The 21,316-nt window shown below is 41.5% G+C and overlaps 1 protein-coding gene across 4 annotated transcripts in view; it reads right to left on the bottom strand.

The window, feature by feature from the left end:
- palld (palladin, cytoskeletal associated protein) overlaps positions 1 to 21,316 on the bottom strand; it is a 69,214-nt gene that overhangs the window by 7,532 nt on the left and 40,366 nt on the right. For 2 of the 4 annotated variants that reach the window (XM_085150333.1, XM_085150334.1), the window contains 5 exons: positions 4,599 to 5,282; positions 3,594 to 3,738; positions 3,178 to 3,279; positions 1,751 to 1,789; positions 553 to 774 (listed from right to left, as the gene is read on the bottom strand). In XM_085150333.1, the coding sequence (XP_085006459.1) occupies positions 553 to 774; positions 1,751 to 1,789; positions 3,178 to 3,279; positions 3,594 to 3,738; positions 4,599 to 5,282 (1,192 nt within the window). The remainder of the gene's footprint in view (positions 1 to 552; positions 775 to 1,750; positions 1,790 to 3,177; positions 3,280 to 3,593; positions 3,739 to 4,598; positions 5,283 to 21,316) is intronic. The other 2 variants (XM_085150335.1, XM_085150336.1) reach the window with 2 other exon arrangements.

Raw genomic sequence — 21,316 nt, 5'->3', positions numbered from 1 at the left:
TACAAGTGGCAGAAAGGCTATTCCTGGAAAGGGTGAATGGGCTCATTAAAGACTGTAGGAAGACAGGAATAGTAGAGATGCTGCTCTACCATATCAAAAGGAGGCAGTTGGGGTTTTTTAGGTCGCATTCTACCAGAAACAAGCTGAGGAGAGATAGGTTTAGACATCTCTTCTTGGGCTGCTGCTCCTTGCCACCTGGTCTTAACTAAGCAGAACAGGATGGATGGATGAATGAAAGGTAATACTCCATGAATATTTCGCCCCTATCTCATTTCTTATTTTTTTCCGTTAAACCTGTCAACACAGTCTGATTAATACACACAGAGCCAACCGGCCAGTTAGTTCCAGAGTGTATTCTCGCAAAGAGCCTCTCCTTATCCCAGTGTACAATAAATGTACAGTATATACACTTTCCATCAGCACCATCACATATCAGGAACCCCCTCAAGCCAGGAATTTGAACCTTAATAAATGCTTCAGAATAACACGTGAATCATCCCAGCTGTGTTTAAGTGTGTTGACGTTCTCTGAATTCGATGTAGACCCTCTCACCTTTGGTTTGGGGACTCCTTTGATTTTGCAGGAGAAGGTGACTGGCATGCCCTCAAAGACTTTGTAGTGTTTGAGTTTCTGGTCGAAAGATGGTGCCACCCCTCGGCCAGCAGAGTTCTCATCGTGCTCCACGTCGTCGTCCGATTCCTCCACCGGAGAACGCTCCAAACGGTACTCGATCTCACTGATCAGACGCTGCTCAAAGCTCGACACTTTGTATTCCTAAATAAGTAAAAGAGACAAAAAAAATAAATACATTTAGACAAACCCTGCAGCAGAAACACTGCATTAGTGAGAGAGAGAGTCAGTGGTTTGTGTGAACCCATAGCGAGTGCAAGTGCATTTAAAAGCGTGAGGACAGCTATCGATACAACCCATTTTGCCCAATTCGAACTTTTTACAAACTCATAAAACTGTCTTCAAGGTTACTGAAACTACCAACTTTCTCCCAATTTCCTGACTGTCTTTACCCACACGAGGCACTCCTCTATCTCATCATCTTCATCAATCTTTCAGCGCTGGAACTCTGAGGAGGCAGTGGAGAACATCTGCAGAGCAGCTTGCTCTGATGACACATCACACAGATAATGACAGGCCTCCGGGCACAGCTGCAGAGCCAACATATATCCTCCTGAACTTGCTGTGCTGCTTAGGATCACAGCAATTATAGAAGTCCTGAACTGGCGAGCTATTATCTGGTAATAATACAGAGGCGGCTGGTTCCATGTTAAAATCTTTCAAAGGAAGATTGCCTTCAAACATAGTAAAGATGTGGCCTAAAACTACAGCATGCACTTTGTGATGGCAGCAAAGTGTGGACAAACATACGTGGTAGAACCAAATGTGCTGATTGATGGTTATGTTGCAATTAAGCTCTCAACATGCTTTAGTATCTAAAATTTATATTGCACATTAAATGAAAATAGGCAGTAAAAGGTGCAGATAAGGACAAACACTAAACACTCTCTTTTGTGAATATTTGCAAACCAACCGCAAAAAGCGACCAGTGGATATAAAAGCTGAGTGATCAGTAACAAATTCTGTATCCCTGTATCCTTTCTATAACACTTGTTTCCTAATGAGATAACTGCCACACCTGATCCCGCTTCAGTTAAACTGTACATGTTTATGATTTTTGTGTGCATAGCTGGACACAGTGATATTTTAGAGTGAAGAAAAACCAGGAGGTGTCAATAACCTTTTGAGGGTAAGAGTCTCTATCAGATGATTTGTCTTCCTGTTGGGAGAAAAAGAGGCTTTGTTTGTGTGTCTGTCATGATGGATTAAACAGGGCAAGAAACAGTTGTGTTTTAAAGTTTGCTGTTGCTAAATTCTTTATATAAAAGATGGAAGTAGCCACGGTGATGTGAACCACTGGTTTGTGGATTCCAGTTTGGGGGCCATCATCATTACTTATTTTAATAAGAGAATCTATCTAAATAAAAAACTGAGGACACTAGAGAACTGTCAGTTACTACTAAGTATATTTTACTGCTTATTCGAATAAAAATCAGGATAACATATAGAAAATAAACATCATGCTGTATTAAAAGAGACTTTAAACTAGTTATTGAGACCATAAATCCATCAGAAAAGTGTCTACTGGGGACACAGATGATTGGAAAAGAAGGGTCATTTTCTCATAGACTTCTAAAGATCTGACCTCTTATTTCCAACCAGATAAAAGGCCCCCTGCTCGATGTTAAATAATCGCAGTTTGAGGTACTTCCATATAGGCTACGTCCATCTCTTATAGTCTGGTTTGTGTGCATGTTCAAACTTACCTGCTCTCAAAAGAAAAAAAAAATACAAAGACATGCAAGACACTTTATCAAATACAAAGTGGCATAATGCACTAGTGCTGATGCCTTTGCAAGCTTCGCCATGCAAACTATTGCTCTAATCAGCTGAGTTGCTCCTCATACAAAGAGGCATTAGCACATAGGGGTGGCAGAGTGCTAACTCTGACATTGTGGACACAAGATGTGATATGGGGATGTTTACTGGCGAGTCTAGTAGTAGTCTATGTGTGCATGTTTGCTGAAGGATGATAATGCATCACTGTGATGTCCTCCATATAGTCTGATTTGAATTATTATTGGCTATCCCAGTCTAAAATGCTATTGAAATGCACTGAAAGATGTAAAAAACACAAATTAAGGCTTTCATTTCTCTTTCTTTGTCTTTGAAATTCATAACCAACTCTGTGGGGATGTTGTGCTTCTTTTCTGTTTCTCCAAAGTGACTATTTGGTGTCTAAGAGAGCCTTTGAACAACATGTTTGCAGCAACACTGGGTTCTAGGAGTTTGCATAAACAGAGCTTTTTATGGAGGGCTCTGGAGGACTTTGCAGTGTTTACACCCTGCTTTCATAACGTGCACTCAGCAGTGTTTACAGTGGCTTGGGGTGGAGGAAAGCCAGTGATCATGAGATAGGAATGACACCAGCGAAGTATCAGTGGACACACAGAGAGGTGCATGTGTGGTATGCATGCAGCAGGGGGATTTGTGCCGGTGTAGATATGCTGGTAAAACGGTTTCATGCCTGTGTGATTTCAGGTTTGTGCGTGTGCTGTTTTGTTCCTCCCTCCAGTGTGTGTGGATCCTGATAAAGAGCTGCCGTACCTGTGTGACTGGCTCCTCCTCTGTGTCCTGTGTGTTTAAGACCGTGGCTGCGTTGTCAGCACCCAAGAGCCTGCGAGCCATCTTCTCCTCATAGGTTAACCTCTGGAAGCAGTGATTAATGGGGTCAGCGCGTGTTAGTGTGCGAGTTAGAAAAACACACACTTTTACACTGCATTATTTGTATCTAAGCCTTGTGTTAATAAGGGATCTATTATATGTGGAGAAAACATAATGAATTTCCTTGAGGGTGCATGAACCAAACGCTCTTTGAATTTTTCGTTGGTTGGATATGTTGGGACGCTTGTTATTCCGTGTTAATGGTTACTGAACAAGCTCATTCAGTAACTGTCTGCAAACACACTGTTCAGTATTTTACTAAGAATTTAACACACCCACATACACGTACAAACACATACCTGTTGACCATTGCTGATGCGCTCCTCTTTGAAGCGCAGTTTTCTCTCCAAATCCTGGATGACCGCATCCTTGGATCCCTGAATGTCTGAGTCGGAGGCGATGCGTGGTGTCTTGGTGACAGAGGACTTCCTTGGAAATGCTTTGCTAAAAGAATGACAAAAAGTTGAAAATAACCTTTATTTATTATATAGTAGGACTTGGCATTATTTCACTGTCTGAAACAAACCGTTATATCCCCCTTACCCTTCCCTTTAAGCCCCTCGTAAACAGAAGTTTTGAACAGCAGGAAAGTGGCTGAGATCAATATAGGGTCTGGCCCCCTGTCACTGTGTGACTCACATAATCTCAGCACCTCTTTCCTCCATGGCTGCCCCGCTTGCTTTCTAACATGAACCCTTATCTGGACATGTTCAGCTATAGCATTTCGCAGTGTGTCTTCTTATCTCTCACAAGCGCAGCAGGAATTCCAGGAATAGCAGGGGGAGTTCGGGAGTGATGAAAATTTACTGGCAAAGAGCTAAAAGGTGGAATGTCCTTGATGATAGGAAAAAAAATTACTCTCTTCAGGGACGCCATCAGACGAGGATTATCTACACACAAACAGATTTTTATCAGCTAACTCAATAAGCAGAGTGCAAAATCAGCTAGATACTCTGCAGAGTGATAGATTTTTAAAATAAATATAAGCTAACGTTATTGTTTATATTAATTTCAACAAGTCTTTCCGTCTCGAGGACTTTGTGTATATTTTTTTCCCCAATTGGGGTGAGGGCCTTGCACCTTTTGAGCAACTTTTGTTTATGTGTGTGGGGTCTCTAGTTGGCATTTTCCTGTAAACATGCTGCAAAAAAAATGTAAACATGTCATCTTCCATCCAGCAGCAGACATTCTGCACTCAGCTGCCAGCAGTTAGTGCCTGACACACAGACTGTGCTGGCCTGATGCTGCTGACAGACTCTGTGAAAAAAGATATGTGGTTAAAAGTGTATTTGAATGTCACTTACACAGTCCCGTTGCCTTTAGGAAGACCCATGGCATTGACTGTAGGGCTGCCAGGTGTGGAAGGTGTGGAGGGCAACACTGAGGAAAGGAAGCTGGAGGCAGGAGATGGAGGGACGGAAGAGAAAGGCGAGGACATATCTGAGTATGCTGGAGATGTGGCTACGGGTGGAGGGGGAGGAGGAGGTGGAGGAGGAAAGTCTTGGGCGGGACCTGACGGAGAGGACAGGCTGCCGGAGCTGAGGAAGGGCGGAGGTGGAGGAGGGAAGGAAGGAGAGCTTGGGGACTCGAGGCCGCTCGCCTTGGTGAAGGTGGGCATGGTGACCCTGCTGAAGGACTTGTGTGAGGTGGGTGGAGACAGAGGGGATGACAGGCTGGATCCAGAGGAGCCAGAGGACTGGGTGACGTAGCCCGCCCCACCGGGGCTCTGCGCTGCAATGAACTGCTTGGGCCGGGCATAGTTGAATGTGCTGGCTTGCATGGCTGTGCTGTTCTCCAACTCCTGGAAGGAGGGAGGAGGTGGGAGAGGTGGGGATGGAGGAGCAGGTGGAGATACTTCCTGAAGTGGCTGCAGAGGTGGAGGTGGGATTTCCTGATTCTGCTGCTCCAGCTGCTGCTGCTGCCAGTTGGCTGCTTCCTGCTGCTCCAACAGAATCTGGTCCTGCAGCTGCTTCAGCTGTGCCGCGTTCCTGTGAAGAACAACCAGTCATCAGAAAATAAAGTTTCTTTTTAAAAAAAAAAAAAAAACCCTGAGGGGCAGATGATAACAAGGTAACAGTAAAAATGTTACAAAATCATCTGTTTTTAGTTTATGCATGACACAATAGTGTGGTCTCAATCCAACTGTAGTCAGAACACAACTGGCAGGAAGGTTGGAGGCCAGATGTGAACATCATCAATGGAGAGTCAAAGTGTTTGGAAAGTCAAGTGAAGTTAGCTAAGATGTAAATTATTTAAGACGCAAAGCATTTTCAGGATGACATCAGCACTCGGCCGTCAGCCTGACAGTTGTCAGCAGGAGTCGAACTGTGTGAAATGGTTTTCCTCTGCTCTGAAGGTGATAGCTTGTCAGGCCAGAGGCTTGGGCAAAGTGTTGGTATGTGTGCAACTTCTGGGAGGAAACCACTGCACGAGCGGCACCGACTGATAGTTTATCAGCCTCTAGCCTCTAACAAAGACTTGTTTAAAAGCCCGACTGTTGACAATACATCAAGCGTGGCGCTGGAACCAGATGATAAGTGCAACAGTGAAGAAAACAGCTCTGTTCCTGTTGTTCAGCAGCGTTGAAGTGGATGGACAGAAAACTGGGGTATAAGCAGAGCTGTGGAAAAGTAAAACCCCACGGTTAAGGTGTGGCTCCTCGAATTTGCAGAATGAAGGGGGGGAAAAAAATGCAATATTTCTGTGTCATTTTGCCAGGATCCTGATTTATTTTTGAACAGGTGTGGTCAATCAGTTCCTGTGTCATTGTGGAGGAGACGGAGGCTAACTCATAATCTAAAGTTTCAGTTGTCGACACAAATTTTTCACAAACCAGGAGGATTTTTAAAATGTTTTGAAAATCACAGGACATGAGTGAACTCTGAGGTGCTCTCCCTGTGGATCAGAAGGAGGCCGTAGGTCTTTGGGAAAAAAGGATGAAAAGTTATAAACCTTGAGAGTCTACAGCTCACATGAGCATGTGAGACTGATGAGTTCTTCACAGGCTGCCTGCTCAGAATATACTGTACATCCCAGTGGTGCGTGTTGTCAAGAGTCCACCAAGTTCATGTGCCCAAATCTTTTCCAGATGTTGAATAATCAGCGGAGCGTTTCCACTATTTTTCATCTGTGACAATGCAAAGAAAACCCCCTCCCTCTCGGCTCGGGGTACAGATTTACAAATGTCACCAGTGCTAATTTGACAAAACTGATAGTCGTAGCATAATTTGACACAAGTCCTGCCAGATAGACTAAAAGAACAATTTTATCAACAATACCTCAGTTCAGATGTTTCAAACTACTTTTAGCTTTTCCCATCTACTCTTAGTGATTTCATTCAGCCTACCATTTATCAGTTGTAGGTACTGCATACATACTTTTTACCCTTAATTGGAGATCATCACATAGACTGTCCTAGGCAAGTATTTTGGTAATACACTCCCAGAAGGGAATTTATTGGCTCAAATAAAAGTCAATAATTCAAAAAAATCCCCTGCAGTCATTCCACCTGGTGCTCCCCTTACAGGACTCACTAAGCACACAATCAATTCAGTGTGTCCCCCCCTCTTTGTATACATTTTCCTTTACATTCCCCAAAGGTCTCCTGTTTGGGAGTCCACCAAAAGAGCTCTTTTACAGGAATAGTTTGGCAGCTCGTGAGGCTCACAGCTCTCCGCAGCGGTTTGATTCCTTTTTTGGCGGTGTTCTCGGAGGCATAAGCACCCTGCCCGTCTGCTCCAGCAGAGAGGAAACGCTCTTAATTTCCTCAAAGCCTCATCCCACTCTCCTCGACACAATGCTTTACTGCCTCAGCAGGGGAAGACCTCAAAGACCTTTTTAGCATTTACCTACACTTTTGACACTCTCTTAGAGCTGAGTATAGTATTTCTGTTGGAGAAGTTAGTGTTTTCCAACCTCTTTTATGTTGTGTGAGTAGGACGAAGGGCAGATATTATCCTGTAACTGAGTTCATCCCTTTGTCTTAAAAAGAGCTCTTTAGTTTCCAAGGGGTCTTCATTCATTATAAGTCAAACTATACATTATTACTATACAACAATATACTCCTAGTGTCAGTCAGCACTGAAATACATTTCACTTCCAGCTAAATGCCATTTAGCATAGTCGGACTCTAATTTTACTAGATAAGACTGGACTCCGACTCCCATTTGGACATTTGCTTCACATTTGAAAGTGTATGAAAATGTTATGTTAGCTTGTGTTTGAAGCTACACGAATAGTTTTATAGTCCACTTAAAAATTTACATGAAGCAAGTGACCAGGAGTCTTCCAGACTTCTATGACCCTGCAGCTGTGCAGCCTCCAGCTCTCATCATCCGCACCGCTGTGACCACAAAGTGCATGACAAGCCACTACACAATGTCCGGCTTCTTCATCCCATCTGCACTCCAGAAGAGCAGAATCCTTCCTAAAACGTGACCTATACCTTGAGTAGATGATTACAAGTTGTTTAAAATGCGCCGAGAAGCAGAACAGGCTCCCATCACTCGCTCTTATTCTTTGTTCTTGCGGCGAGCGGGGCTGAATTAGGAGGGAAGTGTTCCTCTGTCGTCAAGCCAACGGCACTGTGTTTTGCTGTTCTGGTCTGAGCCAGCTGGCCCACAAAGCGCTCTGCTTCGCTGAGAGAAAATGCTCCAGCTCCTCTGTCTGTCATTCCAACTGTAAAGCAGCATTACTCTTATGTCTGTGTTTTTTTGCCCTCTCTCTTTTTTGGTGGTATAAATAGGCAATAAGCCTTTGAGTCTCCTCTTATTTTCATCCTGAAAAATACTTTCCTTGGGCTGGATCCTGTCTTTAAATCCCTTTTTTATAAAAGGAAAAGGAGGGAAGGGCAAAAAAAGGGCTAAGAGTTTCTAAAAGCTCAATAAACAGACTCCAGAACAGCTTGACAGTAACTTAATTGAAGGACTCTTTTACAGCCCCGTGATGTATCAGCCTGCTAAACACTGAGATGTGCCAGATGCAGTGGGTCATTACCAGCAGCATGCTGCTTTAATAAATGAAGACCTCAACCTTCTAAATATCTGTGCTTGCACTGTACTGTTTGTTATTGTTCAGGAAGCGCAAACAAAGTGCGTGAGAAACTCATCCACTGTTCCACCGACTATCGAAGCAAGCTGGGAGCCATCCACGGGTTTATCTGCCGCCCATCTCGTTAGCTCTGCAGCTGGCCGTAAAAGACGGAGCCGCTTTATTAGACCTGGACAGCTGATGACAGGAAGCGTACGAGGGAGAAGGGGGAGAACAGGAAGTTGTTGAGTGTACATCATCAGTAATGAGGGGTTTCCTTCTGTAAACAACAATATGAGGAGAACTGAGGCTGCAGTTCTCAGCAGCCTCAGCAGGAAGACTGAGGAATGGCTTTAGTGGGTGTTATGCTTTCAGGCTACAGCAGACCCTATTGTGTGTTTGTTTCTACAAACACCTGTGGCTGGGTAACAGCACGGCTTCGCAGTCTGTAAATGATTCATAGAGAAATAGCGAAACTAAGCTCCGGTATCACACCTACAACACAAACACTGCCTGGAAATAGTGTTGCACAAACGGTGACTTAAATCAGAGACCGAGTTCAAGAGAACTGTGAGATTGAATCACACAGTTGCAGCACAAAAATTGGTATAGATATGGAAACACACACATCTGGTTCGCAGCTACTGTTGCTTATATTCACCGGTGAGCATTGCATCATTACTATTACGTGTGTCAGCACGAAGCTGTCCGATGCCCTCGAGCAAAAACACACATCAGTCTGACAAAGTGACTGAGATTGACACACTGCTAGTAAGACTGTCTTGTTTAAATGTGCCGGAGGAGTCCCTTCTGACTCAAGTTTCCATTTGCTTACTTTCTGTGTTATCCTTCCCTAGAAAATGTGTCATGTTGAGAATTTCTAAACTTTGCGAGTACAGAGAGACTTGCAGTGAGTCTTACATGTACAAATCTGTTGTGTAATGTTGTGAAATTTAAATTTACACATGGCAACAGCTGGGAAAATAATTCTGACACAACACAAAGAAGCCTGCGCTCTTTTCTCTCCCTCTCTCTGGACTCCCTTGTTCATATCTGCCCGCCTCTACTTACTTTCACAAGAGAAAACGAGCTAACAAAGAAACCGCTCCAATTTTCCACGAGCATTTCAGAATAATCTCACAGGGTTGTCTGACACTCAGAATGCAATCTGCTGCTGCTTCATCTGCAGCCGCTCTCCATCATTCAGTTCTTCATCTTTAGCTTATTTTCAGCCCCACTCTTCCCTGGTATACCTCCACCACCTCATTCTCTTTGGCTCTAATTGCACACACACCACATAAAACAGAACCAGACTGTTTTCCTTTCTCCCCCTCTCTTTAAAGCGTAACACGGAGCATTTTTCTTATTCCAGCCACACCAGAAAAACAGCTTACGGCTGCCCGATCACACACTTCCACTTTCTCTCTGCCCTACTTTCTCTCTTTCTCTTATTTCCCCCCCTCGCGCTCTATCTGGGCTCATATTTCATACGCAAGGTGAAGAGGCTCTCCACAATCAGCGAGCCCTGCTTTTCTCTATACACCTCCATCCATCTCTCCCTCTTCTCCCCACTCCTCTGGCTCAGCCCTGATTGTTTTTTTTCCCCTTTCTCTATAGAAGGAATGCTGAAGACATTCTTCGGTGGATTGAAGTGGGAAAGACATCGCCATCAAATGGGATTAGCAGCAGGAGTGGAGGGAAAGAAGGGTAGAAGGAGGAGGAGGATGAAGGAAAAGGAAGAGCCAGAGAGAGAAAGAAGTCAGTCAGTGAAGAGTTACAGCGGAGTAAGTCAGAAGTTTTTTCCACCTAACAGACTCTATTGTGTTAACTAATCCATCTGACTCCACAGAGGCGCTCTGCAAACAAATGAACCTCGCCACATAAACACAGTCGCACTGCTGGAAAGAAAACTAACAAACTAACTTCAGCTAAAGTCGCTCATAGTGATGCTACTCTTCGTTCCCCCCCTCTTCTCTCCTTTTTCTTCTTTTTCTCTCTGCAGTCCAAACTCGCTACCTTTCTAGAGCCTCCAAAATGAATGGTTATCACACTCAGCCTCCGTCTGCTCCTAAACCACACACCAGCTCTGACAACATATGATTTAAACATTAACATGTTGAGCTGGTAAACCTGGAGACTGTGAAGGGAAAAAAAAGCTGCTGTTTATTCTACCTCAGTCGTTTGCCTCCCCTTTCTTCTTCTGCTCTCTATTTTTATTTTACTGACAAAGTGTTTCAGTTAAAAAATGCAAATAAATTCAAGAAATTCTGAGAAAAGAGTTTTTGAAAGTTAATGAAAAGTCCCCAAGCTTAATTCAATTGAGATCTGAGTTTAGACAAGTAAAAGAAAAAGCTTTACCTTGAGTGGTAATGTCTGTGGTGGAGATATTTCCCTGCAGGAGAGTGGACTGCAACTGACTGCTCCACTTTCAGGTAGGAGACGCATATATAGCGGTGAGTGGCCAGACAGTGACAGACACAGTCTCTCTCTCTCTCTCTGAGTCAGTCTGTCTGTGAGCTCCTCCTCCTACACAATAAAAGCATGCAGTCTGCCAGCTAAAAGCCGGCCCTTTCAGAATAAAAGTTCAGCACTGACCGCAGAGCTGATTTAGGCACCAAAAATAACAACTTACTGTCACGGATAAGAATGAGAGAGACACCCATATCCGGTGTCTTTTGCTTGTCATTTTGTGTTTTAGATTTATAATGTTTCTTGAATGACTGAAGACTTGAGAGAGACAGGAGGATTGAGAAGAGAGATATAGATCTATGGAATTAATCATCTAAAGAAATCTCTCAAATTCAGGTGACACGAATGAGATTCATCCATTGTAAGGTAAATTTTAAACTAGGCCATGTCTGGAAATAAAACCCACATTCTCTTTATGGCAGCAGAAACATTATCTATCTATGTCAGATGAGCAGGAGAGATATAATAGTTTCATGTAACGCACGCACACTGTTGTGGACCTTTGGAATCATTTAAACAGTGGACGCACTCCAAGTGTCACTGTGTATGTAAACACACCCATCACAACCACATAGATCTGGTTTCATTCACTGAAAGTATTCAGTGTAAAAAACAAAAAAAAAACAAATTTTTGTGGAATGAGTAACTTTTTAAAAAAGGAATTGATCATTTCTATTTTTGTGAGTAGTCTATTTTTAGAGGCTGGTTGAGTCATGGTGTGTTGGTGGGAGGAAAGTAGGACGCCGGTGATCTGGTCCAGTGTAGTGTTTTTGTGTCTGTTTCAAGTGTGCGTGCAATGACTGGGGAAAGGTCAGGCAGTTTTGTAAACCGTGTTATCTACAGCAGTCATTCAGTGTATATGTAAGATACTTTTATTGTGAAAGGAAGGGGAAGAAAAGACGTCATTTTTACAAATTCAGTTTTTTGGTAAGATTCACACTTCAATAGGGTGAAACTTTCCCAATAACCCTCATCACACCCACAAACATGAAGACTGTGAATGTATGCTATTCTTAAATAAACCGCAAAATAGTTTAAACTAATCGAAAATAATCTGCTTTAAAAAAGTTTTAACAAAGTACAAGGAAACGTTAAAATATTTTTGTTAGCAGAGCTTTCATTTTTAAATTAATTGAATCTATTTAATTTCAGTATTCCAGTTTACAGTGTGTTCTACTGTAGGTACAGATAGAAATGAGCACGGCCACAGTTCGTCTAACAAAGGCGGTTTTTTTCTATAAGTTTTAAGATTTTTGCATATATTTTGTTCAGCAAGGCAGTTTTCACACAATAAAGCTGCTTTGAAAATCTTCTGAAGCCCTTCACATCAGAGAGCTTTTAGATACAATGTATCAGTGTCACCTCAGCACTACGAAACCTGTTATTTCTAATGGTTTTTAGCAAAGTATCACCCAATCACTGTGTGAGGCTTTCGTGCACTGTGACCAATAGCAACAAAGCAGTCATAGCTGGGTGAGTATGTACAAAATTACAGTGCAGTGGCCAGCACTACATAAATTTTGGACCATTTGCTTAACCTAGCAGTGCATAGTGCGTTTGCTTGTCTTCAGCATTCCTTCTGCTTGTCCATAAGTGAACAACACAGTGATGTAAACACCGAAGTATTTTTCCCAAAGCCATTTTCTTGGTTTTGGGTAAAATAAAATGAGATAATGAATCCCACATCTTTGGTTGGCATGGTTACCACTTTGTCTGTACAAAATGTGTGGTATATACTTGCTACTTAAATACATCACTTACTTCTGCATTCTTACCTTAAATTTACACGTTTCCTTATTTTTTGTTAGTGAACAGAGCATGAGAATGTCTAAAGCCTGTGTTAAACTAGCGGTCCCCAACCCCTGGGCCTCGGACCGGTACTGGTCCTTCAGTTGTTTGGTACTGGGCCGCGAGATTTGAGGCTGGGTGTGAAATTTATGGTTTTCAGGGTTTTTGATCGTTATTTTTTTATTGTTTATATCGTTAACTCGATTTCCCTGGGTCTTTTCCCGTGTGTTATGAATAAATCTGTTTTTGGTACAGGTACTGGTTTTAATTTGTTGTATTTATCCGCAACACCTTACAGGTCGGTCCGTGAAAATATCGTTGGACATAAACTGGTCCGTGGTGCAAAAAAGGTTGGAGACCGCTGTGTTAAACACAGACCTTAGCTCATTCAAAAACACCCGCTGACTTTGAGGTAAAGAAACTGAAAAAACAAATTCTCTCTTATTCATGCAGCACCTTACTTGGAGAGGGTCTCCTTGTCCATTCGAGGGACGAGTCATTCCCTGCGACTCGACTCATTGACACTTAGAAGCGAGTCAGAGTGGGCCTCGTCTGCTCTCAGTGTCGTTTTCTTGGTGACAGCAGTGTACACATTATCACACCCTCTAATTAACATCCACAAGTGGAAGTTGTGTGGTAGTCTAATTGAGAGTGTGTTTAAAGAGAGATACCGTGTATGCCACACATGAAGCCGCACTCACCACGTGCACCACCACCCGTGGTCAGGATCTAATCACAGGTTGATTGACCTCATCCGGAAACAATTCTTCTCTCCGAGTGTATGTATGTTGGGTAATGTGTATTTATCTGTTTGTTTCTCAGTGTTTAACATACCAGGCTGCTCTTTCCTGGGAAACACACTCTGCTTTCTATGAGGGGGATCACTGAAGCCGCTTAGTTTCCATGCTGTCAACTCCCAAGCATACAGCCTGGTCTCTCGCTCTCCTCATCCCTCCATGTGTCCTTTCATCACTCCCTCCCGTCTGCTCACCCCTCTCTCTCTTTCTGTCTTCCAGCTCCCTCTCTGTGTTATGAAGGTCAGCTCCCACAAGTCTCTTCCTTATTTGGAAAGTTTCTCCATTCCATGCAGGTCACTTTAGCGCAGCCGACCAATCCAGTGGTTTGTTAGTCTAGTGTCTCAGCCAATCCTGTGTCTCCCATGTCCTTTTAAGGGCTGCCCATCTCTCACTCTGGAGGCCCAATGTGAAATTATCTGCTTTCCTGCTCTCTTGTGTCTCTGACTTCATTTCAGCTTTTTTTTGTTGCACAAACCTCGTCCTGTCCCGGATGAGAACTAACTTTCTGTGTCTGTCTTTTTCCAGTTGCATGTAATCAAAAACCTCTGTGGCCAGCAGTCTCTAAAATAAAGCTATACATTAGAGCAGTGGTTCCCAGTTTTTTTCTGACATACAGAAGTCCTCAAAAGCCTCTTGATCACCATCACCTCTCAAGCTCAAATGTGATGCTCTTAACTCATTTTAAACTCAACTCTGGAGCAATTGTAGCTTACGCTTACCTATTAGATTTGGCTTACTGTTAATCAGTTACAACAATTCACATCCTATTTAGACTATTAATCCACTACTTTTTGTTACTACTTTATTTAATAGCTACTAATAACGTTTATGTTTATCTACCTGTGACACTGGCTGGATGCTTTGTTAGGTATATCTGTTCAGTTGCTCAATAATGCAACTATCTAATGGGGTTATCACATGGCAGCAACTCAACAACAGTGCATTTAATGTAGGATTGTTGACACGGTCGTGACGACCTGTGGAAGAATGCGGATTTGAAAAAAAAGAATATATCGCATCAGTAGCAGTTATCTGGGCAAAAATACCTTGTGTATGTCAGAGATCAGAGGAGATCTGTTTCAAGCTGATAGGAAGGCAACAATAAGCACTCATTAAAAGGTCTGCAGGCATGTATTCCAAGTCAGCTAACAACAGGAAACTGAGGCTAACTGTCACACAAACTCAGCAAAATTGGAAGATAGAACAGAAAAACATGTACAATATTTTCTTGGAATATTTTCTTGGTACACTATGGATTGCAAAGCTCTAATCACCTCAGATGTGGTAGAAAACAGTTAGCTTCACTTTTGGCAAATCATTTTTTAACAACTGTTTATCTAGGATGTTTACATTTTGATGTGTTTATTTAAACTTTTAGCTAACAGTTTTAACAGCTAGCCATACTTTTAGCCACTTTCCAATTTTTAATAAGAATTTTATCTTTTTAAAATCCAGTATGTTTATTTAACAGATAATTGTTCTACTGTGCTTTTAGATATGTTTACATTTCTAGCCACGCTAGAATTTTAGCTCAATATTTCAACTTGTTTATTCAATTCAGTTTTATTTATATAGTTCCAAATCACAACAACAGTCGCCTCAAGGCGCTTTATGTTGTAAGGTAGACCCTACAATAATACATACAGAGAAAAAAACCAACAATCATATGAGCCCCCTCATGAGCAAGCACTTTGGCGACAGTGGGAAGGAAAAACTCCCTTTTAACAGGAAGAAACCTCGGCAGAACCAGGCTCAGGGAGGGGCGTGGCCAATTACTGCAATTGGTTGGGGTGAGAGAAGGAAGACAGTTTATTCATGTTTAGATGTTGTACGCCATTACGGCATATTACTTATTCAAGATGTTAAGTTAGCAATTTAATTGGTTTATCACAAATTTTGGCTAATGATTTCTGACTTTAGTTTATAATTTTAGCTAGTCTTTTCTAGCTAAAGTTACAAAATGATTCCATTAGCTATCAGTGTCTAAATTTACATAATTATAAAATGTAAATCAGTTGATGCACTCGGTAAACTATTTTATTAATTTTATTTACTTTTGGCCATTAATTTTCTATTATATTTATGTATGAATTATTAATTTTCCTATCTGTTGTCTACTGTGTGCCTGTTAATTTTGCAGGTCCACACAATCTTACAGTAAATTAAATTGTAACTTTTGATTTTCTTCAGTTTAGCTGAACTAATTTTGACACATACCCACTGACCACTGCAGAAGTACCCCTGCTTGTGAGTTACTGCTTTTTATCTGGTCAGTGCTTTAGATGTTTGATGACGAAGAACCACAAGCAAAGTCAGTGTGCAGCTAGTACCATATGTGGTTCTTTAACATAAATGTTTCCACCACTTTCCATAAACCACAAGCAACACCTCGACAAGAAAGTGATTGTTAATACTTCATTAGAGAGTTCATGACTTGCACCTCGTAAACACAAACACACTGCTGAGAGGAAGCTCTGAGTCACAGCACAGATATGCGACATATCCTGGCAGCCCTAGCTCCTTGCTCAGCAATGCAGCACGGACATAATGTGAATCCTGGTTTAAAGTGAGAAGAGTGAGGTTTTTAAAATGAACAAATGCATAAAGAGTCAATGATGACCTGTTGTGACACAAGTTTATTCTGTGTGTGTTTCTGAGTCAGTTTAGTGAGAGACTAATGAGGACTACTGAAGAGACGTTTGTTTGTGTCTTTGGTTTATACCCTGTTTCCCTGGCAACAACCTCACTGGGGTTATAGCGGTTTGGCGCAACTACGGAAGTTATTTAATCTCAGAGGTATGATAATTATTTCAGTGGACATAGACTAAAAAGTAATATGAAGGTCAATCGGCAAGAAATACGGGCTGCATTAAAGTATATTAATCCATTCTAATTTTATAACTATAGAATTCTATAGTAAAATTCTATTAGTGCAGTACGTAAGCATGTCAGTCCTGTAAGCACTCTGTTGATAACATGTATGTAATGTCTGCATTTTGAGGTGTCTTTTTTGTTTGTTTGTTTCAGAAGCATAATGAACGAAACTGAGTACCTAAAGTTGTTCTATAGACGGTATAGAACAGATGGATGTAGCCACCATGACTGCTGTCTAGTACAAAGTAACCACCCACCAAAAATAAATTAAAAAAATACTCAAACCAAAGTCCAAACTACTGTCTGTACCAAGCAGCAAGCCAAATAAATCCATTAAAAATGCTTGAAAAGTCATCAACACCACAAACATCTTTAAGTTGTATTATGAGACAGCAACTGGCTAAAGCCATACACAGTATAAAACACTGATGTAGCCTCCAGGTTTCAAAAATGAGTATGCGTATTCCCTGATTGGCTGTCAGTGGTTCCTGGCTCTTGCTGGGTAAAATTGATTCACAAAGAAGGTGCTATACCAAAAACCTACCTAACCTAGCTACCAGCTGGGCAATGGACTTGGGCTTTAGCAATCATTTTCCTAGTGAAGGCAATCAAACCTCCACTAACCACTTACAACCTGTTGGAGAATGGTAATTTTTCCTTCACAACCGGTGCCTGTAAGATGGCCATGGACGGATCTCTATGCCTGTGTGATTGGGGACTTATTGACTTGATCACATGTCCAAAATGTCCAAAACAAATCAGGGTCAGATGATCAGTGGTCATGCGTTTGCAAAACCTCAACAGTAGTCTATGAAAAACTGGTTTCATTATGAGAAAGAAGGATTATCTAGGGCAGGGGTCGGCAACCTGCGGCTCTGGAGTGTGGCTCCACTTTGTTTGGGAAAATAAATTAGAAGTATTTAGCTGAAGTGTATTTTATTTGTGTTTAGTTCTTTTTTTAACTTGTAGTTCTAAATTGGAAGATTATTGTAATATTGAAATATAAAAATAAAATTATATCTTATTATTTTTTCATCGCTGAAAATAAGCGTCACACTCGCGGAAGCTGGTATACCCGCCAAAACGCCGTGCATTTATTGAGACTTTCAACACCAGGTAGGCCAATTATGGATCTTCGGATCCACAATATGTCAGCAGCTATTCTCCACTGTGAACTAACTTAAAAGCAAACATCGCTCACACCTCACAGATGACAGCTCACAGTCCTGCGTAAAGATGAAAGCCCCGATTTGCAGATGCTGTGTGCAGAGGTTCGGGACCATAAGTCTTATTGTAAACATATCACGGCAGACCCGACGATGTTTGCATGAACACGCTATTGACCACTTTTCACACACGGTTACTGTACGCAGACATCCGGCTGTAGCTTTTCAGCTCACAGCCCGACAACACAACAGCATAGGTTGCACAGACGTGAAGGCGGCGAGGCGTGATTGCGGGTGCCACTCAGGTGCGTCCGACTCCCATACAGGGGCGCTGCAGACCACGCCCCGCCACACACATTAACCAGGTAAAATACATATTTAGGCAGAATTTTGCAAATATCTATTTTTCATTTTTCAGCAGCATAGTGCTTTTTTTTTCCCAATTATTTTTTAAAAGCCAGGTCAAGGCTCCAAAAGCACAAAGGCGATATAAGGGTGGCGGCTCACAACAGTTTTTGTTTGCTGGATCATTTTAGTTCAGCTGGGTGTCTTTCCTTTTGTTATATTTCTTTAAGAGTTCAAAATGTGTTATTTACATGAATAAAATGTAATTTTCTCTGTAGCACTTCATGGATTTCATAAGCAACACACCTTAGTTGCTCTGTGGATTCTTTTAAAAAGCAGTTAAAAACTTTTCTGTTCAAACAAGCCTTTTGTTTTCTCTACGTATTTTATATTCTTTACATTATTTACATTTGAACCTATTGATTGTATTGTTTATTTTAATATTTGTGTACAGCGCTTTGTGACTGCCTGTCTGTGAAAAGCGCTTAATAAATAAACTTTACTTACTTACTTTAGTTGTTCACACAAAGCATAAAGGTAAAAAACAATACAGTGTTATCGTCATTTTAGATGTCAAAAAGTATTTGTGGCTCCCAGTGTTTTCTTTTGCGTGAAAACCGGGTCCAAGTGGCTCTTTGGGTGTTAAAGGTTGCAGACCCTTGATCTAGGGTCTGCTTTCACAATCACATGGCTTCCTTGTTTGTTACATCCAACTATGACACACCAAGATGGCTTCAAAACAGGACTTCAGAAACCAACTGTTGATCTTTCATACTGTCTATGCCTGAGGAAATGCTGCCACACTCCTAACTTTAAGCCTTACAAGTATTTATATATATAACGAAAAAGTTCACCTCCTTTAGAATTTAAATGCATAGCGAAATATCCACAGAGGCTAAAACCTTTTACTGTATCAGCCTTGAAAACATGCTTCATAGTTAAGCTTTTTGAACGTGTGAGTCTGCGGGGATTGCTTCAACTGGCCATTAGAGAAGTTGCAGTTTTTTTTACTCCTTTTCTTGCTACATTTTTAAACCCTGGAGGCTGGTGCTTAGTAAAACTAGTCACTAGAATTCCTGTTGAAGTATACTCAAGCGAACTGTACAGAACATTCTTGTTAGTCTTAAGGAGGTTTAATTAATGTTGCCTTCATTTTTCAGCTGTTTTTTCTTGTGATATTCATGGTGTTTGGGACCACCCACCCTTTGTCTGTGTGTGTGTGTGTGTGTCTGTGTTAGGGTTGAAAAGTATTTGACTGTAATTGGAATTTTAGAATAATGACATGATCTGATTAGAATTTTTCAGACTTCTGTTATCCAAAAATAAATCTTATTAATATAACCATGATAAGCAATGATCGTGTGTGTGTGTGTGTGTGTGTGTGTGTGTGTGTGTGTTAGGTCATGCCTTTTTACAGCCTGTATTGATCTACTTTCTTCAGAAGGGAAACGTTTTACATACTGTCAGCTGTGTAATTCCCTTCAAATTTTCCACTTCCTCCCCTTTCCAGATTGATTGACCTCTGCTTTCATTATCCAGGCCACTTTTGCTTGCACTTAAAATATTAGTTCAAGACTCTTTATAATCAGGTGCTGTCACTGCTTACTCCATGTACAGTAAGTCTTTGGTCTGTTTAAAATCAAATACACAACTCGTGTTCCTCTTTCTTTCGCCCTCAGGCTTTGCACTAGCCACACACGCACTGCACATTATACAGTCAACCATTCATTATTACAGCATTTCTTTAACAAACCCACAAAAAAAAAAAGCCCGAAGCCCGAACCATTCTGAAACCTCTGCACAAACATCACGATTGCTGTAGTGAGAAAAGTCTAAATTGAGGTCCTGCTGAGTGCCAAAGCTTGCCTGTTTTTCATCATACCGAGTAAAAATGAACATAATGTAGAGCTGTATATAAAAAACAAATCCACAGCAGTACAGAGAGTTCAGCTCGCACGTACATAAGAAGCAGTTTGTGGAATAAAATCCATGCAAGAGACCAATTTTGACTGTCAAAGCCAATTCCTGGTCTTATGAACAAGAGATTAAGCTGTGGAATGGGTTTGGGGATAATTGTTACCTCTGCTACTCATGCTCGTAACGCCCACCTAAACATTATGCGGTACCGACCTATAATATAATGCTTTGCCCTTAGTATCGCGGTCAACATCGTGGTGGTCACACCTTTTTAATGTTGCAGTCTAGTGTCTCTTTCTGTGTCTTGGAGTCTTTCTTGGAGTATTTCAGAGTATGTAAGTCATCGTGTCATATGTAGACTGTTAAATAACCTGTACATCAAAAGTAGGTATCGAAACTGCAGTTTCCCTTTGTTACTTACCAGATCCCTTTAGACAGCAAAGTGAGGAGAGAGGATGACAACTCAGCCCCTCAGCAATTTACCGCTGTTTGGCTAGCATCAGCCTTTGAGAATCATACTATTGATCTTTGCAAAAGGTGTCTCCAGACCATGCTACCATCAACACCAAACACACATTCGCTTGTAACTACGCTTGCATGGTCATAAGGTCATAAGTTAAAAAGATAATGTAAAGCTCTCAAGCATGTCTTTGATATAAAGAGATGTTTAGGACGTAAAGAAGTCTGAAAGTAAAGTCTTTCCTGTATCCACTGGGTCACAGAAAAACTAGCAAGCAAGCAAAATCAGAAGGTTTAAGGGAAACACAACAATCAGCATGATTTGGTAGGGAATAAGTAACATAAGTGTGCCTATTTTCAAGCATGTTTAATATTAACTTTGTATTTGGTTGCTCTTCTAGTTTTTGACTATTGATTAGATGTGAATAATGTTTTTATGGAAGAATAAGTATTCATAAATAAGTTAATGGGGAATATTCGGTCCATCCAGGACTGACTATAGTCAAAAGAATGTGGGTATTTTCTTCAGTGTTCAGTATTTTCTTCTGTTTTGGGACCTCCCTGTACTGACAAGGAACATTGAAGTTGGATTGCAAAATAGCTTGCAGATGAAGAGCAAGTTAAAGTAAAATAAACTGCACAATGTGATGTTTTTCGGGAGTAAGTGCAGAAGGTGTAAGTATAAATATAGAAGGCAAACAGCTGAGCCATCACCTGATGTGAGATAGCTGAAACCTGCTGGGACTGCGAGTGGAGCTTGACTTCATAGCCTCCATAAACGAATACAACCTCTACGAAGATTTTATGCATCACGGTGTGACGATAACTTTTTCTTTTATGAGGTGTCTCAATAGACAAGCATGAACCTTTACCTGTAGGCGTATAAAGAAAACCAACCCTGGATACCAGCAACACTGACACGTCATCTGCTAATACATGTGCACGCATCTGGATTAGAGCACACAGATTTACAAGCTTAAGGTGTTACTCCGCCAGTCTGTCATGAAAGCACTTTACAGGTTGTCACGCGTTCACAGTTAAACCCTGCAGAACAGGTGAGACAATAACTCTTCCCATGATGGCCCTGTCCATATGTTTAGATGCAACAGATGTCTCACTGGCACGCAGTATTCCTCAACTGTTTAAGCTCTATATTTAAGGGCCTGCTATGGGAACCAT

The sequence above is a fragment of the Neolamprologus multifasciatus genome, chromosome 23, assembly GCF_963576455.1.
Source record: "Neolamprologus multifasciatus chromosome 23, fNeoMul1.2, whole genome shotgun sequence".
Taxonomy (NCBI): Eukaryota; Metazoa; Chordata; class Actinopteri; order Cichliformes; family Cichlidae; genus Neolamprologus; species Neolamprologus multifasciatus.
Note: the sequence above shows the minus strand (reverse complement) of the source record. Positions and strands in the feature narration are given on the sequence as shown.